The sequence below is a fragment of the Zootoca vivipara genome, chromosome 10, assembly GCF_965207765.1.
Source record: "Zootoca vivipara chromosome 10, rZooViv2.hap1.1, whole genome shotgun sequence".
NCBI lineage: Eukaryota > Metazoa > Chordata > Lepidosauria > Squamata > Lacertidae > Zootoca > Zootoca vivipara.
The window spans coordinates 38325334-38348358 of record NC_142593.1 but is presented as its reverse complement, the minus strand read 5'-3'; the positions used below and the strand labels follow the sequence as shown (position 1 = coordinate 38348358).

Here is a 23025-nt window from a genome sequence, read left to right as displayed (position 1 = left end):
TCTGAAATAGTGATTTCAGGCAGTAGTGTTATATATAGCAAGCAAAGCTCAGTGATCCCTAATTGAAACATACTGTATGGGAGACCAATTTTCTCCTCTTCACAAAGAGAAATGTATCTTTCTCACCAGATCTGTGACCGCTACTCTCCAGAGGCCACTTTCCGTTGGGGTGAACTAGCATCAGCACAAGTGACCTAGGCAGCTCTGGCCAACATGCAAATGGGTGTGGCATGCTGGGTTGGACACTCATGTTTTCTCTGCACCTTCTGCTTCCACTTGGTGTTACTTTCTTCTACAGCTTTAAATATGTCATGTTATCTCATGGTTCTTTTTCACAGGCAAAGCTACTTACAGAGTGTTGGAATCATGAGCACAGGGATACACAACCCCCTATTTCCTGACTCCAAATTGCCCCTACAACTGGTTTTCTGTTTCTTCCAGTGTTCCACTTGAATGTTTGCCTATATTTGAAACTCTGAAGGGAAAAATAAAAGAGAATTTGGAATAAATAAATGATGAACAGGGAAAGGGTTAAGCACCAACAAAGCCACACTTTTGATTACTCTCTGGAAGAGTTGAAAGAGGTCATGGTAATGTGTCATATATCTGGGTGTAATATCTACCATAGTTTGTCCTGAGGAAGGGAGAAAGCCATGAGCAAAAATGACATAGGGTTTGTTGCCTGTCCACCACCACCTCTTGACTTGGGGATTCCTCAACTTCAGCTGGATACCTGGACACATTATAGAAAAATAATTGGCTGATCAGGCTACCAGGACAACAACTCAAATTACTTTTATGAAAAAATATCAGGTAATCTTTTAAGTTCCTGGAAGACATGTGGGAAGACCAGTATTTTAAATTGTGGTTAAATATGTAATTTAATCTGCCTCAATAATGATTGGCCATGCAGTCTATTCCCACCAGTATTGGAAGAGGCCCCGCCCACATTGGCATGCTGGTGTCCAAGATTCTCAAGTGCATGGCAGGCCTTTCTACACACCCAGTTCAATACTTAGATTCAATTCTGGGTGATGTTGATCTGTCAGCTTTATCTGTTCCTGGACTCCTTAGAAGGCAAGGCTGTCTGAGGGGCAGAGGGAAATCAGTGACAAAATAATTCTTTCCTATTTGCAGCTGTGTGGTGCAATATGACCTAACTTCCACTGTGCCATGAACTTGTCTTCTACTTCCTGGTTGGCCAGTTACTAACTTAGTCATCCAGAGCAGCAGTGTTTGTTAGTGCCTTATGTGTAACACCCCATTGTTTCCTGCTGCTGTGCAGTGCTAGGTAATTAGCAGCAAGAAAAGTCACCAGCAAACCTGCCAGGGTCTGGATTTATAGACAAGCAAGAATACTTCATACATGAAGAAGAATATTTAATTTAATGGGACAAAGTAGTTATGACTATGATGAGTTCCATTAACATCAATGAAAACGGGACAGCTGCATAGATGCTCTATTGATATAATATGCTGAAAATGGATCCTGTTGAAGTGCCATTTATTTTTTGCGCTTATTGTGTAATACATATCTAAGGTCAGAAATCACTTTTACATCAAGAATTGTAGTATGCACCCTGTGGTTTACTTGTTGACATTAGACCCCATTACTTCATTTCCCCCCATTTTTTATGTCCACTCCCATTTTGAAAGTTAAGCCTTTTACTTAAATTTTTTTTATACTTTGTAGAAATGCCTGATTATATAATAGCTGCTAGAATTGCATCAACTCTATCTTTGGGTATGTGGGGGGTGGAGTGGAAGTATAGCCCATTTAGTTCAATAGTGCTTACTTCTTGGGAGGTGTGTTTAGACTGGCAGCTGCAGTGGGTAGAAGAGAACTGAGGTATTGAAAACTTGTTAAACTTAGACAGCAATCCTGTGCCATTTACCTGGGAGTAAGTCCTATTGAACTCAATGGAGTTTACTTTGTAGTAGTCCTGTAAAGGACTGTACAGTACTGCAATTCTGCAATTTTAGCAAGTCTGAAAAGATGTGCACATGAATTACAGTAATGCACTTCTGAGACATAACCACCTGAGAAAGCTAATTAAAGGTTCAGTTCTCTGTATCTTCAGCTACATGGGCCTCTAAGTAGCAGGGCTTCCCTACCTGAGACTCTGAAGAGCCTCTGCTAATCCTTGTACATAATACTGGGCAATATTGACCTGTGCTCTGACTTGGTTTAGCATTAGGCCATTTCACACATTCATATGATGAGTAAGCATTGCCCCAGAGCAATTAGATGAGTTGGCATGTGGCTATTAGCTTTTTAAGGATAGCATATTGCCTCCCATGCTGTTTAACCTTCCATTCTTGCAAGGGAGAAAGTAAGAACCCTGCACCTTGTTTCCAGAATACGCTTAAGCTCAAAGGAAGAAAGAAGTTCTAAGGTTTGAATGGTACTGTTCACTTTTCCAGCTTTAGTTCATGAGCTTTCATTCTAGAAGGGGGAATCCTACCTGCAATCTGATACATACAGCCAGGCGTAGGGCAGTATTAGTGCTGTGCTATGTTCTCTAGAAATTGAGGTTGGACAGGGAGCAGGGACACAGAAAAGGAATTTGGGAAGTTCAGTTATGAATAATTGCAAACTTAGGTGCTAACTACTAAAGTTTTATTTGTAATGCTGCACTTAGACTTTCTGTTTGCTGCTATTCTACAGCTTAGTTTTTGGGGCATAGATTTTACATTTAATGAGGGAGCAATGGAAAGGAATAGATCACCATGCAGATATGTAATTAATGCAATTAGATTGAAGTGCAATATTATGACTCAAGCTTTAGAGTAGTGAGGTGAGGTTTTTTTACTTCATGTCTTTGGTGTCTGAATCATACAATGTGTAATCTTATAAAGTAAAACTAGAACAGGTTTTGTGGTTATAATAAATAATCATGGATTGTGTAGCTTGAGGTGGGGAGCAAAAGTGTAAGAGGAACAAGTCAAAAGATTTACATCTTAGCAGGGTAGGGACCCAGGTGGCGCTGTGCGTTAAACCACAGAGTCTAGGGCTTGCTGATCAGAAGGTCGGTGGTTCGAATCCCTGCAACGGGGTGAGCTCCCGTTGTTCGGTCCCAGCTCCTGCCCACCTAGCAGTTCGAAAGCACATCAAAGTGCAAGTAGATAAATAGGGACCGCTCCGGCAGGAAGGTAAACGGCGTTTCCGTGTGCTGCTCTGGTTCGCCAGAAGCAGCTTTGTCATGCTGGCCACATGACCCGGAAGCTGTCTGCGGACAAACGCCGGCTCCCTTGGCCTATAGAGCGAGATGAGCGCCGCAACCCCAGAGTCGGACACGACTGGACCTGATGGTCAGGGGCCCCTTTACCTTTAGGGTGGGGATAAGAATATTTCACAGACATTGTCAGTGTCTTGCACAGTGAGAAGTGTGCCTCCATTTCTGGTTATCTTTCAGTCATGTACATTTTCCGTATTTTCCTTTTATGGGAGATGCTGTAGAAAGAAGACACACATCTCTGACACTTTAAAGCACCTTGCAATCCCTGTACTGGGCATTGAAGAAGTCATAGGAACAATTTTTGTGAGCTTGTTTGCAGTCTCTTACTTAACTTTGGTGAAAAATCCATTTGGAAATTGTTTGAAATCTCTTTTATTTTCCTTGGTCTCATATATCTGAAATACTCAACCTAGTGTAGAAATAGTTAAAAAGCTGTGCTTGATCGGATGAAAAGTCCATCTAGTCCTGCATCCTGTTTCCGAGAGTTACCAACCAGAAGACTCTGGGAATCTTGCTTATAGGTCATCAAAGGAATAGCCCTCTCTCACTGCCTCCGCTAGCAACTGGCATTCAGATGCACATTGTGTCTGAACCTGGAGGTTTCATATACAGTAGATAGGAGCAATTGATATATCTATGTGAATTTAATCCCCTTTTAAAGCCCATATTAGCTAGTGAACATGACCATATCTTGTGGCAGTTTTGTCTATTCTGAATCTCCTGCCATTCAGTTATATTGGGTGACCCTGATTTCCAGACTTACTTGAGAGGGAGAAGAATCTATTACGTTCCCTTCCCTAGTCATCTTTTTTTGTAAACAAAAAGCCCTCAAATGTGTTAGCCATTTCCTTGTAAGTCCTCTCTTTGTAGGGAAGTTGCTCCAGTTTCGTGATAATTTTGGCTGCTTTTCCTTGCAACTTTCCCAATGCCACAATGTCCTCCTTCAGATGAGGGAACCAAAAATCCACAGTTACATCTTATGTCTGTGTCTAGGATGTGGAATACCTTGCCTATTCCTACTAAGCATCATTGGCACTTTCCCCTCCCAGACACCTGCTGTTTACACGATTTAGAGTAGCTCAACCATTGATTATTGTGCACTGTCCTGATGTTAATGGTGCTCCAGTTGTTGAAAGGGATAAGAATATTGTCATACTGGTCTATTTTATTTTCATTTCCAAGAATGGGATTGGCCTTCTCATAGATACCATATCCTGGGTCATTGTTTTGATTAAACTATCCATAACTTCAAGATCTGATTCGTTATCCCAGCAGTTTCCTACTCCAGTGTGCATCATTCTATTTACCAATTTGGAGAGTTCCTCTTGGATCTCCTTGCTGTCTGCTTGAGTTTTCACCTTCCTGAATAAATTGATGTCTTCCACAGACTTGACTATTTCACTGTCTACCTCAGCTCTAGATGATTTATGAACCAATTAAACAACACCTGTCCAAATACAGATCCTTAGGGACACCCCAGTACTTGCTTGCTTTCATTTGCAGAAGTTTCCATTTATTCCTACCCACAGTACCAGAAAACAGTACCAGAATCAGGTACGGTATTACAACTTCATCAGATGTTTAAAGCCCAGGATAATAGGAATATATTCACCTGTGTCTATAACCGTCATCTGTAGCAGTGTTGCTGGTTGTCCACCGAGTTGGTGAGCTTCATTTGACAGCAGCACAAAACCAAACCCACCCCTGTAGAATGCTCTTCCAGTAGGCATTCAAGAGGCACCTTCTATATGAACCATCAAATGTTTGCTGAAAACTTCTCTTTGCCACCAAACCTATGCAGACAGTTAAGAAAAACATTTTCTGTAATAGTCAACTGGGGATCTGTTTTAATTTTTTAAGTGTTGTTTATTGCAATGCAATTGTTGGTAAATTGTTTTGATTTTTTAAATATAAAATTGCATATAATTTTTTAAAAACAGTTGAAGCTCTTTAAAATCAGGAGAACAATTTAAAGGTGATATAATCTATTTGTGCCGATAATGTAGCACTGAGCAGACTGCAGTGCTCCTTTTCTCATGCATCTTTGTGTAGTATTTTGATATCTTGATTTGAAAAAAAACACTTGTCAACTTTGTTGAAAGCCATGAACTGAATGCCCTTACTATAAGACTATAAATCATATATGTAATCTCACTTAAATGAATACAGGCAGCGACCATCTCGCACAAGGGTTTCATTCCCAGCCAGTTTGCTCATGTCACGGAGTGTGCCCTGCACTGCCCTGTTATGCCCCCATTTTGCCATCCTCTGGGTCCAAAAGGACCTGTGTGTTCAGTGATCGTACTTCAATTGGACACATACTTCAAATGGTTGTCTCCTGTATTCACTTTTTATAAGGAGCTCTGTCCAATTTATGCATCCTTATGGAACTGTAGAATAGCTGTGATTCCAGTTGAGCTATCTGGGTGAGAGCTTATTTGAGGCTCTTGTTTACTTTTTAAAAATCACATTTTTTACTTGCCCTTCCTCTAAGGATTACCCCCCCCCCCTAACTTCTTGTTACATACAAACCAGGTCACAGACTCTAACCATCTCAAGGTGGAAAGCATGATTTTTCTTCAAGGGTTGTCACTCATTCATGCAGTTGCGGCTGTGTTTCAGGAAAGAAGTATTGGGAATGGTGTTAGTCTGCCCTGTCCTATTTATTGCATGCATTGCTACTACTGAGGATAGCATAGAACATTCAGTCTTTCACAAATTTAAACAATTCTGCAAGTCTTTTGCAATTGACTCTTCTCTACTTGTGAATTCATAACCACGTTGCCAATGTGATGGTTGGTAGGGCTAGTTGACTAGGATGCATTGGTCAAGTTTCTTACCGTAATAGAAACTTTATTTTGTATCAAATTGCATATGGATTCCATAAGTGATGAAAACTAGTACAAGGCGGCAGATAGCCAGGACAGTTAAGTGACCAAGACTGCTTTTGAACTAGACAATGTAGGGATTGACGTAGGAAATGTCCCTTTGTTCTGTGCCTCTTGGTGGCCTTTGGCATAGTATCTTGCTATTTTGTAGGGCTGCCCATGGAAGTTGATGAGAGTGATCTCCTAGATTGCTCTTTTTTGACACAACATTTCTGAATTATCAAGTTGGGGGATGGTTTATCAGTTCCCAAGGAATTAATCTCTGTGTGTCACAAGGTACATCTTAATCCCCTTTGCTGTTGGAACCGTTGAGGGATATTGTTTGAAGGCTGAAAGTGAGATATCATCAACATGCTGAGGCCACACACTGCTTTATTTTTTGTTGTGTTAGTCTAGGTGGAATACTTTCTGGTTTTGTCCAGTCTAGCTATAGAAGATTTATTTTTGCTTATTGGGAATCCGTGGTACCTCGGGTTGTGAACTTAATTCGTTCTGGAGGTCCGTTCGTAACTTGAAACCGTTCTTAACCTGAGCGCTAATGGGGCCTCCCACTGCTGTGCAATTTCTGTTCTCATCTCATCCCGTTCGCAACCCGGAGCAACTACTTCCGGGTTAGCGGAGTTTGTAACCCGAAGCATTTGTAACCCGAAGCGTTTGTAAACCGAGGTACCACTGTAGTAATATGCTTCATATACTGTAACGTGAGGACCTGAATTAATTTTGTTCTTCTGAAGAATCTGTTACATAGCTACTATATCAAGTGAATTCATAATCATTTCCCTAATTGCTTTTAATTATATAAATAATATTTCAAATAACAAACATCCTAAGATGTAGCTGATGCCGAAGCTTTTCTCAGGAGATTAATTTGACTCCTGCTCACTAGTATTTGAAATGGAATCTCATTCATATGTTTGGCAAGCTTAGTATGGCCCTGATGGTTTATCACATTCTTATGAAAATAGTGTATGTGTGTGTATATATATATATATATATGTGTGTGTGTGTGTGTGTGTGTGTGTGTGTGTGTGTGTGTATTGTGAATTTTGAAGAAAAAGCCCTTTAGAGCTAGGGCAGTGTATATCAGCAGGTAACAGAGATATATCCTCTCATAGATTGTCATTAGTTAACATATTCATTTATTTTCAAACATTTGTCAGTTCCCGAATTCTGTGAGTTCAGTTCTGTGAGTATTGTATAGTAGCCATAGAATTGTAGAAGACTTAACCTTGGGAGGTGGGTAGTTTCTTCATGTTATGAAGAAACATACTTTGGGGAATCTACCGTCTTTGTGGTTGTGACACATCATCTTTGAACAGGAACAGAAAAGCAGTATGGTTACCTCCTGGTTTGACCAATACATCATAGGCTTTTAAATTTTCACAAGATGAAGTTGAGAGGGGAAAGGTCAGACATAATTCCTGTAATCCAGCCAAGGAAAGTTGTGTGCAGAAGCAAGCTTACTGTACATGTGAACAACCAACATGGATGCAGGTATCCATTTGTATTCATATAGGCAGTACTGTACTCTTGTTCCAGTTGAACTGGCTAACTTGTTTATGATTGTGGGAATTTGCATCACAGTTCAGAACAACTGCCTGTTGGGCAAGACTTGTATGCAACAAGAACTAGATTGCGACTGTAGTTCTGTGAAATTCCTTTAGGTCAAGAAGTATGTATAGCCAGAATGATAGACAACACCATTCTTGTTTAGTTTTTAAGGTTCTGGTTCATTCTTAATTTTTCTGTCCCTACATGTGTATGTGTATTCTTAGTTTTCTGTCCATACCCTTATCCCCCTCCGCCTCTGCTTCCCCAATTCTTAACCAGAAGTGGTTCCCATCAAATCCCCACACCATTCTTAAAAGTATATTGAGTTCCAAAAACAGTTCTGGTATTTGGAGAGTTGCTGCCACATGCATGGTATTTTTCTCTGGATGTCTTTAACCAGCTGTTCATTCTCAGATTCTCAAATTGCATTTTGAGCTCAGCAGAATTTTACAAGCAGTTTGAATGGTATCTCAGGCAGCAGATGAAATTTTACAAAAAAAGAAAAGTTTGTGTGAGAGTTTAGCATAACAGGTTATCTCAATGTCTTATTGGATTGTGTATGCCTCCACCTTTCCTTTCCTCTAGGCTATCAGGTTTGGCCAATCAGAAGCAATAACTGGGTATTTTCTTGGATCCATTTCTTTCGCACATATTTTTACCCTTGCTTCCAGGTAGGCAAATTTAGCCTCTGATAGAAGAAAATTGTCATTTTAAGCTTAAAGCATGTGTCTTAAATCCTTTTTCTGTCCCTTCCATGCTTTTTTGTATCCCAAACCAGGTCACTATCAGGAAAGAGATGCTCCCCACTGTTTAAGCATGGTATACTAAATTCTCTCATTCTGTTAATTGGCAGAAGATAACTTCATCTCTGACTAGAATTGATTCGAGCAGTCGAAGAAGCTGCATTAATTAGTTCCACTTTAGTACAGAAGAGCATAAGCCATTTTGTTCAAATATATACTCAAATGGTTGCTGTTGAGAGAGAGGCAGGAAATGGAATTGAATCGGGGAACAGAAAAGTAGGTCCCAATATGTGTGGGGAAGCACTGAAGAAGTGAGTGAACTGTGTACATTGTGAATAGGCGATTAATGCTTGTCTGTTCAGAGTGTTGCCTTGATGTGCTGTGTCATCTAAAGAAGGTTGGGTGGGATCAGTCAGTACCTGAAACAGGAAAGGGAAATTGCTAACATTGCTTTTTGTATGCAAACTATGAAAATTATTCTGTAATAGAAATTGAATGGCAGATTTTTTTCCTTTTTAGTAAGGTAGTGTGATAGAAAGGTGCACACTACTATGTGCAATCTGTTGTACATAGGAAAAATAATTATACGATTATTAAGTGCTGCTTTTTTTAAATTGCTGCATGCGGTTAAATACCTTGACACCTATTTTTTCTGAGTGATTAGGTGGTTCAGAATTTATTTATGTATCATTTAGTATCAAAAGAGAAATGTTATGACATTCCTCTCTAGATTTTCTCCTATCTTTTTCAAATTTCAAACCCTGAAAGCAGGACCAAGTGCTCCAGTGTGCTTGGGTAGGTTTGCAAATTGTCACCTGCCTAGTTGCCATTGGTGAGTAAGAACCTCCTTCAAACAAACAGGCAACAAAGCTTTTGTAAACTGGAAAAGTTGTTTTTCCTTCTCTCTTTTAGGTCATTAGTATCACATTGCAAATGATTAGCATAGGTATATGAAGGAGTTCCATGGGCTTATTTGTAAGGCTGCCCTTATCCAAAGGGAGGGAAATGTGTCTTCAGCCAGAGTGTTCTTTGTAGTTTCACAGCTGCAATTTCTATAACTTAAGCCACTTTAAAAACTGGTCAGCAGCTCACCTCATCACCTGTGGAAGTTACAGTGGTACCTTGATTCTTGAACTGCTTAGTTTTTGAAAAAAACGGCTCCTGAACGCTGCAAACCCAGAAGTAAGTGTTGCAGTTTGCGAACGTTTTTCGGAAGCCAAACGTCTGATTCGGCTTCCGCTTGAGTGCAGGAAGCTACAGCTTGGTTTTTGAATGGTTTTGCGAGTCGAACAAACTCCCGGAACAGGTTAAGTTTGAGAACCAAGGTACCACTGTACAACATGCAGTTGTGCACCTTCCCTGATAATACCCTGATAAATGAAACCTGCCAGGTCCCATCACTGGTCCACCTCAACCAGTTGATGAAGACTTGGTTTTTTAACAATACCTTCAATTAATTGAGTTATTTTGCACTGGCTTAGTTTTATGTTTATTTTGTTCTGCTGGAATCGTTAAATCTGTTGGGTATTGTTATGGTACTATTTTAACAGTGTGTGTGGAGATTATGGTAGTTGCCTTGAGTCTCTTCAGAGAATAAGTTGGGATATAACTTTTAAAAATTAATCTTCACATAATTGTCTCTGGCGTTGCTATGAAAACACATTTATTGCACATTTCTGTGCATATATTGGAGTATATGGGTGTAGTTCCCGAGTAGCCAATATGGTACCCCCAGTATGTTATTGGACTTCAGTTCCCATCAGCCCCAACCAACATGGTCAGTGGTCCAGGATGATCAAAGTCCAGCAACATCTCAAGGGCACCATGTTGCATACTCCTTCTGCAGCTTCTGATGTAAGTTCTGAGTGTCATTTGACATTCTGGGAATGATTGATAGCAGTGTTTGAGGAAAAATAAAGGGGAATATAAGCCATATTGAACTGCACTGCATCATGCACTGACCAGGTAGTGTCACTGAAAACAATGGAATTATGGAATAGGCATGTGATTGCATGTCAGTGGTATAGAAATAAGTGATGCATTTGCAAATGAAATAATAGAGATGGAATAAAGCCGTTTTGATGGAAATTCTATAAATTGTTGAAGGAGTACTTATACTTCCATTCCAGGCCGAATACATGAAGCTATGGTGACATCTCTAAATGAAGATAACGAAAGTGTTACTGTTGAGTGGATTGAAAATGGTGATACTAAAGGAAAAGAGGTACAATATAATCATATTGACTATCTAAAAAAAGTTATTTTTTTTCTCAGTTGATCTTGGTTCAAAATTGGCCTAACGTATAATATAATGAACCATAGACATTCAGAATGAAATATAAAGCTCTGTGACTGAGTGTTTTGAGGATGTACTGGTGAAGTGAAGGCCAACAGAATAGGCTAGATGATGACATATAAAAATAACTATTAAATGCTTTTTTTTCATATAGATCTGGTTCACACGTCACATTCAACCATAGTTAAAAGAAATGTGAAAGAGCAGTGTGCTAGTGCACGCTGCTGAAATCACAAGCACTTTGTTCTTCCCTTGCTCATCCTGGCATCAAACAAACTATGAGTCTGGGTTCAGATGTAATGACAAGCAAGACTATAGCTTGTTTTCCAGCAGGGTGGAGGCATCAGGAGTGGGGGAGGAAAAAAGTGCCTATTATATAGTAGCTCCTCCCCCATTCAGCTGTGCTTTTTTCATGCAACACAAAGGAGAAATAGAGTTAAAATGCTGCCATCAGCATAAAACAGAAGTAGTATCTTGGTATATAAAACTAAACCAGTTGTTGCCATGGTTGCTTGAGATATGCGTCTACACAAATCTGAAACCTACTTTTCTATGTTCAGGCACTGACCCCTCTGGAACATGAAAAACTAATGTGTTTTTTTTGGGGGGGGATCTCATCCCTCTGTGGCCCCGACTGTGTTTTTCTGGAGAACAGACTGCTTGTCTGTCTAAGAGAGCTAGCTCAGAAATTAACACATTTCCTCGAAAACTGGCAGAAGGAGAAGGCTAGAGTGGGGTGGGGGAGAAATTTATATCCTTTCCGCTTTAAAATACAGGAAGGAGGAGGCTTCACCAGGCAAGGATTGCTGAGTGAGGTGGGGATGCAAAGATGGCTGCCCCAAACTGCAAGTTCTAGGTATAAGGCTGAACTTACCCTAGCAAGGGCCTCTCTGGGAATTGCACTGCTTTTAGAAGTCTTAGTCACATCGTCGTCGTCTTCTTCTTTTTAAACTAATAAGCGTGGAGTGGTACCTGGAAGGTACACAAATAAGGGATGAATTAACTTTTCTTTTTAGCAAAGGAGTTTGCGCGCTGAATTCTAGAGTGTGTTGCAGTACTGAAAAAATTCAGGACTGTTATCAGTCAGTTGTTAAATGATATATGGTTGTCTTGATTGAATAAAAATGTTTCCAGGCCACAGTATAGAAGGGTGGGATACTCCCTTTTCCATTCCAAAGGGTGCTAGTGGGAACTGCAGATTCACTTTGTGTTAAGTAATTAAACATTGCCACTAATCTTTCCAGGCAAAATAGAGACTTTTTACTCCATATAATGATGTGGAAGTGAACTGCTACTCTGTGGCAATGAAACCATGTGGCCTGTCTTGTGGTGGTGTTGTTTTATAAAAAATTAAATGCAGGATTTATTTGTTTGCTTTGAACAATCTATCTTTCTCATATGCAGATTGACTTGGAGAGTATTTTTTCGCTTAACCCAGACCTTGCTCCTGAAGAAGATGATCCCAGCCCAGAGACCCCACCACCTCCAACACCTTCTGCTAAAGTGAACAAAATTGTGAAGGTTGGTAATATAGAATGCATTGTCATTTGACTAAAATTACTCTTGTTTAGTTTGCCTGTTGCTACATGATGTTCTTTATTTCAGAATTCTAGGTTTAGCTATTCAATGATTTTTATAGGCAGTGCACAGAGATGAATTCTTTATTGACCTTTGCCTTTCTCCATGCTAACAACACATTTTATATAGCACTGGTCTCCTCCATGGCCCAAGTTTTACCAGTGAGTGGGGCTGCTCACATGACATCAAGTGACCTATTTTACCCATGCAGTTTGAAGTAAATTGTGCAGGCAAAGGCAGAGCGCTCTGTGAGCCCTGACAATCAGCTGACCACCTTTTAGGCCCAACCAAATCTTTACCTGCCCCACACCTGATTACCAATAGTTTAACATAATTTGCTATTTTACAGCTCATTTACCCAGTTTGAAAATATTCATTTGCAGGCAAGCTATATATCAATTGGAAATGTTTGCTGTTTTTCTTGGGGAAGGGTGTAAAGGATTTCTGAGAATTTTGTTGACTTGCTGATCCTCCCTAATTGCTGAAGGGCTATGAATCAGCCAGCTACTTAGTTAAAAAAAAGAAGAAAAAATCTGTAGATTGGCTAACAAATTAATAGTGTCTGTCTTTCTCTAGAATCGAAGGACAGTGGTACCTGCTAAAGTTGAAGCTCCTACTAGAGACAACAGAGGTAAGTTAGCAAATAATTTATATCCCATTTGAAAATGCAAAGAGTAAGGTGAAAAATTCCAGTTTAATTGTCCAGATCTAATAGCAAAACATTTTGTCTGTGCCTTGCTTCCCTGTAAGCTCACTGCCTGGTAATTTTGTTTTACATTTTACCTGCACTCAACCAGCTAGGATGTCCAGAAGTACAAAAGGAGTTACTTCTTTTGTTCTTGAGTTTATGCTGCAGGTGGCCTGCTGTGAGAGTAAGGACCTTTCTTCTTTGTCTCTGAGTAAACTTGCAGTTGTAGAGACAATTCCCGGACCACTCAGAACACATCAGCTACTGATAAGCACCCTGTCCTTTCATATCTGAGTTATTTTTGCTTCTTATTTGCAGACTTGCTTTCTAGTTGGCTGATAGAGGGAACTGCAGAAGAGAACTTAAGCATTTGTTATATTCAAGCCATTTGAGCATGACAGCAGAGGGGGCTGGAGGGAGAGAGGGAGAAAACTGCCTGGGATGAAAATCTCTGTGCGGTTCATTCCAGTTCTGTTCTCTTTCACTTCACTCCCACACCAACCAGAGGATTTGGTAAATACTCCTCTGCTCCACTTCCTTGATTTATCAGTTCCAGTAGCAGTATGAATATTTATACCTAAATAGGGTGTGGGACGCCTCCTACAGTCTGCATGCGTAATATCTGGGCTGATATACAGATAATAAGACCCAACTAGTTCTCACAAATGTTCATGGAACATGTGATTAACTTACCACCAATCCCTCCATTTTTTCCTCCCTGATGCAACTTGTTTTGAAAGATTGAACCGTCATAAAGGGAGACTTGCTTCAGTAGTTCTGCTGACCTGGAAATAACATCTACCTAAACTGATGTGTCATATTGAGGGATTAATTTCACCCCCCACCCAGCAGTTGATAATAGTTCATGTATATTTGATTCTCATATTGGTTTGTCTCATAGCATAGTCGCCTAAAGTACTGGTTTATGTCCCAAAAAGAGTTTTATAAAGTTTTTCTTAATTATAAATTGTTTTGATTTTACACATTATTCTGTTAATTAACTAATTGTTCTGTTTAGAAATTGGTGCAGTTCCTTCTTTTCTGTTTATGCTCTTCTGTTTATGCTTTTCTGTTTATGCTCTTTTCTGTTTATGCTTATGTTTTTTTGTTTTTTGCAGTGGTTGGTTCTGCACGTGCGCGGCCTACTCAGCTTCCTGAACAGTCTTCCTCTACACAACAGAATGGTAGTGTTTCAGATATATCTCCAGTTCAAGCTGCAAAAAAGGAATTTGGACCCCCTTGTATGTAAATCATGTATCAAGGATTCCTTCATTTTAGGCATTACATGTACATTCTCTTGGGCAATTATATAAATTCATAAGTAGTGAGTTGTCTGCACAATGTTATGCCTACTTAGAGAAATCACAATGTGATTGTTCTTCCATCGTTCTGTTGGTAACAGAGTATCTGCAGAATGTTAGTTCTTCTAAAATAATGGCCCATTATTGAAAATTAACCAGACCTTTTATTAGGTCGAACCAAGAGAATAACATGTATGTAAGTTGGTGCCTGCTGTGTGTTGTTACATTTCCCTGTCCATATTCCTTAAACTGTGCCTGCAGAGTTGAGAGAACTACACTGAGAGTAGGGAAGTTAACATTGACCACAACTTCATTGGCTTACACAGTGTTTGACTTGGTATAGAGCAAGAATGTGACTTTCTTGCAGCTCTGCTGCTGTCAGCTTTATTACTCCGCCCACATCCTGGAGAAAACACGAGGGGGTAGAAAACAGGCTCAAACCAGCTATGGTACAACTGCAGTGACCATTCCTGTTAACCTGGGGTGAGGCAGGCAGGACAGCCCCTAAGCAGGGCTGGACCTTGAAGTTACCCTCCCCTTGCCCCCCCCCCTCGATCCCAGCCCTGTTAACCCTCATCCAAGGATCCTATAATATGCCTCCAATGCTAGTCATAAAGTTGTGGCAGAAACAGAAATCACAGAAACATAATAAGCAGCTAAAATATTGCTATGGTGAAGGCAACCCCCCTGCTTTGCCAGGCCAATCATTATTGAGAGTAAAATTCCTTCCCAGTCTTGCCAGTCTAAAGACTAACATATGTCCATAACAAGGTAATTGATGAGTACTGTAAATGAGAGAGGATGGATGGGATGATAAAGTCATTGAGATTAAACTGGAGCTCTTAACCTGTAGTTTGGGATTGGTCAAGAAGGGTGAACTTCTGTCTCTGGTTCACAGCGAAGTACTGCCCCAAGCAATCTGCCAGCACAGCTAGGCATTTGGGGGACCAGCCAGGTGGAACAGGAGACACAGCATGGCTCAAAGGTAACCATACTGTGTTCCACTTAGCAATGCCAGCAAGACACCAGCAATATCTTCAGCTGCCCCCACCTCACCTGGTATCAGCACAAAATGAACTGTGGAAGTGAGGACCCAGGACTGTTCTGAAAGTAATCAAATTGCCAAAATTAAGCCCTGTTTATGCTGAACAGCTTAGGAAGTTCATTAATGTAAGCACTTCTCAGTTTCAGTGGTAAAATGATTTAAAATTTGAAGTAGTATGCATATAAAAGAAACTTGCTTTTCTTCCCCTTTAAGCCCGTAGAAAATCAAATTGTGTGAAAGAAGTTGAAAAGTTGCAGGAAAAACGTGAGAAACGAAGATTACAACAGCAGGAACTTAGAGAGAAACGCGCTCAGGTTTGTTTTTATATTTTTCTTCACTTGCTAGTATTTATAATCTGTATTGTAGCAAGTTACTTCAACTATATGTTGAATTTCCTGGGTCATTAGCTACTGCTTCCTAAGATGGTGTAGGCAAATCATTACTGCATATTTATTACAAGGATGCCATATTTGAGAAAGTGAGGTTTAAGAAGTGTTACTTAAATAGCTCTGTAAGCATCTCAGTGAGTAGAAAGTGAACAGGATGCTACAATCTTTATTTCAAAAAGTTGCTAATCTTAAGCAAATCCTTTAGCATTAATGAGTCTTGTCACAAAGCAGGCGCTTTAGAAGAACCACTTGCCTAATCCTGTTGGCAGCTTGCATGTTATGTCCCCATGTATTTTCAGTCTCTTATTGACGTAATAAGAAATATTGGTACTCAAGCAACTTGATGTTGTACTGATGGTCCTAAGCTGCTGAAGATTTTTCTGTCCCTAGTCGTCAGAAATTAGCAAGGAACAAACTTTTTTGTTCCTTTTCATGAAAAAGAACTTAATACGCAGATTGTAATTTTAAAACCTGCATGTGTGCTCTGATGGATGAAGGATGGGAGTGGGTTTTCATGTTGGGAGCAGCTGAGCACCCGGAAACACCTTACCTTTGAAGTCAGTTGGACTGCCTTTACTTATTAAGGAAATCAGAAAAAGCCAGCTTATGTAAAATGTGACATCCAGTTTGAGTCCTTTAAGGGGGTCTTTGAATATTTTGCATCTAAATAAATCAAGCAGAACATAAAAGGGTGTGGAGAACCCCCCAGTTGGTGTGGGGAGAGGAGGGATTGTTCTCTTCTGGACAAGAAATGCTTGTGCTGATGGAATAATTAGAAGAGTATGTTGAATCAAATGTAGTTGATATATTTTGGGTATTGTGAGCAACAGAAGAACTTTTGAGTGCTCAACTTAATTAGCCAACTACAAATCCATATTAATGAGCGGTTTTCAGTATATTTGTCCAAATGATTCATGTATACATGGAATCAAATATATTTTACATAGGAGGGTCTGGAAAAGAGAGAAGCTTATCCTTTGTTGCAAGATGAAATACAGGTGAAACTCGGGAAATTAGAATATTGTTGAAAAGTGTATTTATTGCAGTAACGGAACTTAAAAGGTGAAACCAATATATGAGATAGATGCATGACATGCAAAGCAAGATATGTCAAGCCTTTATTTGTTGTAATTGTAATTTTTTGTTGTTAGGCGGGTCAATTATAAATGGAATGCAATTAATGAAATGTAATAGCGATGTTTATTTTTGTATTATTGTAACTATTTGTTTTATTACTGTGGAATTTCCAAAAGAAAGCATTTGTAAAAATTAAAAGAAAAATAAAAAATAAAAAGTTGCATTACTGAAATAAATGCAGTTTTCGACGATATTCCAATTTTCCGAGTTTCACCTGTATTAGCAAGCATTATTTTTGCAATTCTTTAAAAAAAGTTTGGAAAAATGTCACAAAACTGGCAAAAATGTTGTTAAATTGCAAACAAAAAGGTATCGTATCAGAAGATAATATATGAGAAAGGACTATTCTATCTTAAAGTTGACAGCCATTTTCTTCCCTTTTAGGAAGTTGATGCTACAAATCCAAATTATGAAATTATGTGTATGATCAGAGATTTCAGGGGGAGTCTGGATTATAGACCACTGACAACTGCAGATGCCGTAAGTTTTGCTACAACTCTCATGGTGTAAGAATTTGGGAAAGTTTAAAATAAATTGTAAATGACAGGGTGGTGTGGCCAAATAATAAATACCATATTTATTCAAGTCTAGTGTGCTTATTCTTTTTGCCAAATTAAGCTGCAAAAAATTGGGTGTGCATTAGATTCTATGGTGCATTACACTTGAGTAAATACACAGCTCACTTCCGGCGAGGTGCGTGTGCGGCTGTGCACTCCTCGATGGAGAGTTGGGACGGAGCCTGCACCCACCGCTGGCTAGCGGGACCGCCTTGCCTGGCTTCTCACCCTGCCAGACCTGCAGCCACCTCAAAACTTTCAGTCTGTCTGTTGTAAAGAGTATACTTTTTGCCTATGCACATTACATTCGCCAGCAAATTCTTTTTTGGTTTCAAGGTTCTGAAAATTGAGGTGCGCATTACATTTGATGGCACATTAGACTCGAGTAAATACAGTATGTGGTGAGGCTTATATTGCAACTGTTTACTTCCACAAGCTTTCTGGTTTTAATGTGCTCTGAATTGACAAAGATATGTGTGGGTGTCATATATTTTGGTGAGCTGGGAACTGGCAGATCTCAGTCATGGCAACCTGTAATCTCAGAGGCTCCTAAATGCACCTTTGAGATTACAGTAGTTATCGCAGGAAACTGGAAGATCTTAGCTCCTTTTCTAAACCTGTTCCTGTTTGTGATAAAAGTGGCCCAGCATAATATCTGATCAGACCTTAACATGAATAATTATGCAGTTATGGCTTAAACACGTAATTCAAATAGCAACATGCAAACTTTCCCATCACTTTTCAGGTGTTTTCCAAATGGCCAGGAGAATCTGCCTAGACCACAATGATATTGAGCATAGTTCTGAAAAGCTGTAAGGAATATGTCCTGCAATTTGAGCTTTTTGCTCTGTGGAGGGCTGAACCACAAGTGTACAGTACAGCCATACCTCGGTTTAAGTACGCTTCGGTTTGAGTACTTTCAGTTTAAGTACTCCGCTGACCCGTCTGGAATGGATTAATCCACTTTCCATTACTTTCAATGGGAAAGTTCACTTCAGGTTAAGTACGCCGCGGACCGTCTGGAACGGATTAATCCACTTTCCATTACTTTCAATGGGAAACAAAAAATTAAAAAATTCCTTCCAGTAGCACATTAGAGACTAACTAAGTTTGTCATTGCTTTTGTGCATAGCTGCCAAGTTATCCCTTTTTTTAAGGGAAATTCCCTTATGCTGAATAGGCTTCCTCGTGAGAAAAGGGAAAACTTGGCAGCTATGCTTTTGTGTTGCATGCACACTTCTTCAGATGTGAAAGTTCTTCAATGGAAAAGTTCACTTCAGGTTAAGTACACTTCAGGTTAAGTACAGACTTCCGGAACCAATTGTGTACTTACACCGAGGTACCACTGTATTTTATTTCAAGGTCACATGTGAGGCTTATCTTAGTATAGATACTTTTGTAGCAGAGTAAACTCATTGATGGGGTCTAAACCACTGAACCTAGGGCTTGCCGATCAAGGTCAGCGGTTCAAATCCCCGCGATGGGGTGAGCTCCCGTTGTTTGGTCCCAGCTCCTGCCCACCTAGTAGTTCGAAAGCACGTCAAAGTGCAAGTAGATAAATGGGTACCTCTCCGGCGGGAAGGTAAATGCCGTTTCAGTGCACTGCTCTGGTTCACCAGAAGCGGCTTCGTCATGCTGGCCACATGACCTGGAAGCTGTCTGCGGACAAACGCCGGCTCCCTTTGCCTATAGAGCGAGATGAGCGCCGCAACCCCAGAGTCGTCCGCGACTGGACCTAATGGTCAGGGGTACCTTTGGGTATTTACCTTTACCTTTACCTAAACTCATTGAAATTAATGAACCTGTTAGCCATCTATTAATTTCAGTAGAACTAAGGTTGGGTATAACCTACTGCTGAATCCTTTTGTTTTTGATCACGTACATCACTATAATTATTGAAATAAACTATCTTTAAGTTTCTGTTTCAGAATTGGTTCAGAATTACTAATTTCATTGACTGGTTGTTGTTTTTTTTAAGATTGATGAGCACAGGATATGTGTGTGTGTAAGAAAACGACCACTAAATAAAAAAGGTAGGCCTCTTTTTAATATGCAGGCTTTTATGGGAGGTGTGGGTAATAACTTTATTTTATATTTGTCTTGAGGCCACATGGTGAGTTGATTCTTTTTCAGGCTGCCCTGAAAGGTTTCCATAAGGGAGGGTGAATATGTTTTATCAAGTGGGTACTAGGATAACTCCAAGTATTTGGATTTCTCCTAGAGCACATTTGGAGCCAAGCTACCAATAAAAAATAATGGACCATTTCTGGTTTATTCACACACACTATAAATTTGGTTTTCTGGATGTGCTTGTATAGGCTAGATTGAACCCAGGAACCTCCTTATTTGGTCATATCTAGAAGTGATGTCTCCTTTTAGCATTGTTCTGTGCATATAGACATCACAATTTGTAAAGAGGGCCTGTCTTTTCAAAGATCAAGGCAACTTACGAGAAATGTACAATAAGCAATAAAAAAGGAACTCTCTCCTTCCTTCCTTCCTTCCTTCCTTCCTTCCTTCCTTCCTTCCTTCCTTCCTTCCTTCCTTCCTTCCTTCCTCTCTGTAAGACCGAGTAGCAATACAAACTTCGGTAACTAGAAGGATTTCAAAAAAGTCTTCATGTTCCCTCTGAAATGCCAAGAGGAAGGCAGGGCTAGGCTATCTGAATTCTCTAAGTTAAATATAGTTAACCCCCCCCAAAAGGGGGGGGAGATTAAATGTTGTGGCACTGTTTTACCAAAGTGAAGGTTATTTTATTCATCCAAACCTCAATTCCTGCTTCTATGTAAGTAACACTTCTGTTCAAAGAAACACCTAGTTTATTTGGAAGCTTCTAATATTCCCATAACTAAATTAGGTATTAGTGTAAATGTTGAAATTGTGATGGAATTTCTCTGGGGAGGGGATTACTTGGGAATTATGTAATGAGATGGTTACATAATGTTCCATTTGAGTGTCTTGTGAAGAGCAATGATGCATTAAATATTATGATGCTAGCAGCTCTGTAGAGCGTATTTAGCTATAACTTAAGTTCTAGGTATATTTGGCTTTCTTCATGCAGGTCCTTGAGCATCAATTTGATTATCATGGTATTATGGTTTGGAGTGATGGTTCTCATGTTATCTCATATAATGATGAAAAATTTACCTCTGCAATAGAAATCAATTTAAAATTTGGGGGCTGGTTAATATTAGTCCATGATTAATCAGACACTCCCTCCTTTCCCATCAGTCTGTCCAGGTCCTAACCTACAGTCATTGCCAACATGCAGTTCTAGGGCACAGACACGTCTGGAGTATCAAGAAAATAGGGAGACTGCCCCACATAATTTGATAACCTGTTACCAATGCCAAAGCCAACCAAATAATGTGGGAGAAGAATGCATCTTCCTGATTTCTCACAGGAGCCAGCAAAAGTAGGAGAAGAGTTGATGTATCTTCCCCCAACTGTAATGGGTTATCTATAGGGGCTTATCTATAAGGGCTTATCTATAGTTGCCTTTCCTCTGCGCTTTCTGAGTACCCTTTTTTCTTTTTGCTCTGGAGCTTTACCTGCAAGAAACCTGCTCTTTAAAGCTCAATCGGAGCAAATGGCAATCTGCTGAAAACCCAAATTGCTGTTTTCTCAAATTCAGCTTTAAAGAGGGTTTTTTGTGGTGAAAGCTCTGGAGCACAAAAAACAAAAAAGGGGGGGCACTCTGACATGGAGCTTTAAAACATGGACCTGTGTCTGAAAGAGCAGGGAAAACAGCAGGACAAAAGGCCAGTGTGGAGAGATATGGGATGGTGCAAGAACCACTTGCACAGGTTGCTGAACATGTCCAAGGCTAGGAAGGCAGGGCTGAACAGGAAACATTCTGCAGCTCAGCTTATTCTGTCAGGAGCTGAATCCAGGTGATAGATGGGTTACAATGGGCCAATTTCCGCTTCTACGGTAGTACTAAGATAACTTTGGAATTATCCTGGTCTCACTATGTGTAATCAGGATGATCTCACACCTCCCATAGATTTCTGTATGGTCTCAGTTGAGTTCACGACTGTGTCTGTTCCTTACCTGGGAAAAAGCTGGGTGGAGTAATAAAGTGCTGCTGATGCTTTCAGAGGGTGGTGATGGGGATTCCTCCATATCTATACGGCAGTTGTCAAGGCCATCTTGGTAGTTTCCATTCCTCCTTTGGCTTTTTCTCTATCCTTTTCTCCTTTGTATTTCTCAGGTGGTGGAAGGGAAGTAGCCTGCTTTTCTCCTCAGCTCTCTGACTCATATCTGAAGACAGAGGGTCTGTGACAGCTTCCCTTTGATGTGCTGGACAAGTCCATTGATGTGGAAGTTGCCCTACTTCTCTGCCCTTCAGTTCAGAATGCGTGTAACCATCCTGTGGTTATATAGGATGTTACACATTGACTATATCACAGAACTGTTGGAGCCTACTATCTTTCAGTCACTGGAGTGTAATGTAGATTTTATTAGGAATGTAGGCTGTATTCAACCAGTTGATCTATTAATCAACTGAAATCTAATTAGTTGCATACACACACAGAAACTTACTTACTTACTGCCCTTCACTGTAAGGTCCCAGGGCAGGATACAACATTACGAAAAATTTAAAACAACCCGCAAGTATAAAAACAAGGTGGGTCCAAAAAACATACACCTCAGGTGTCAAAAGCTAGGGCCTTCAGATTTGCAGCTGGTCCCCATATAAGATTTGATAGGATTTCATTTTCTCTGTCCTCACCAGGTTTGATTGGGCGAACTATTGCAAGACAATATATTGAGGAGGTTTGGTGCTGTAATAAAAGTTTATTTAATCAACTTTTCCAGAATTTTCACCTGCGCATTCTAGCTTTTAAAGTGAAACATGAAATGTGAGCGTCTTTAACTCTCTGAACTTAAAGATATAATTCACTCAGTGTTGTAAAACCTGAAGTTCCAACTTTATTCTGAAGGTTTGAGTGACTAAGAATACCCTTAATGTTTTCATTTATAATGTAATGAAATTCATTGTAATCTTCCTAGGAGACAGATCACAGTCTGTTTATCCTGCTTGTATAACCAATATTAGCTAAATTAAACTATAAGGAGATGTGTGTCTGTTGAGTTTTGGCATGCTACTTAAGATGTTTAAAAGTTGTGAATTTGTGTATTCAGATAATTTTTTAAAAAAAAAGAATAAAATTGGGGTCTAATGGGCCTTGAAGTATAGTCAGGTCTGTAATATAGTGTGCCCTAAGAACCATCTATTGAGCTTTTTCTTTCCAGTAATATTTTTCTGTGTTTCACTTGCAAATATAGGGCAGAAATTTCCATTTTATTTTTCTGCCACATGGTTACAACACTTCTCTCAAAGCTAAACTTTGGTTGCTTCTCAGTAACTGGGTGGTTAGGTGAAAGGTCAGAATCAAAACACTTCAATGTAGAGCTCTTTGTATGAGAAACCTCAATATATTCTGATTTCTGTCCTGAGGGGTTTTTCCCCCTCACAGAAATAGGACACATTAATGCATTTGACTGTACATACAAAGCACCTTTTGTTTGCATGTCTCTTGGAACATTGGGCTTTGTGTATGTTGTTGCTGACTCAGGCATTTCATACAATTAACAATAGCTAATATT

The 23025-nt window shown here is 39.8% G+C and overlaps 1 protein-coding gene across 5 annotated transcripts in view; it reads left to right on the top strand.

Annotated features, from left to right (window-relative positions):
- The window catches only part of KIF2A (kinesin family member 2A), a 47083-nt gene that overhangs the window by 5130 nt on the left and 18928 nt on the right, over window positions 1–23025 (top strand). For 2 of the 5 annotated variants that reach the window (XM_035100424.3, XM_035100426.3), the window contains exons 2-8: window positions 10551–10645; window positions 12122–12238; window positions 12872–12926; window positions 14102–14224; window positions 15543–15643; window positions 17240–17335; window positions 19391–19445. In XM_035100424.3, the coding sequence (XP_034956315.1) occupies window positions 10551–10645; window positions 12122–12238; window positions 12872–12926; window positions 14102–14224; window positions 15543–15643; window positions 17240–17335; window positions 19391–19445 (642 nt within the window). Of the gene's footprint in view, window positions 1–8261; window positions 8350–10550; window positions 10646–12121; window positions 12239–12871; window positions 12927–14101; window positions 14225–15542; window positions 15644–17239; window positions 17336–19390; window positions 19446–23025 lie in introns of those variants that run through there. The other 3 variants (XM_088652979.1, XM_088652978.1, XM_035100425.3) reach the window with 3 other exon arrangements.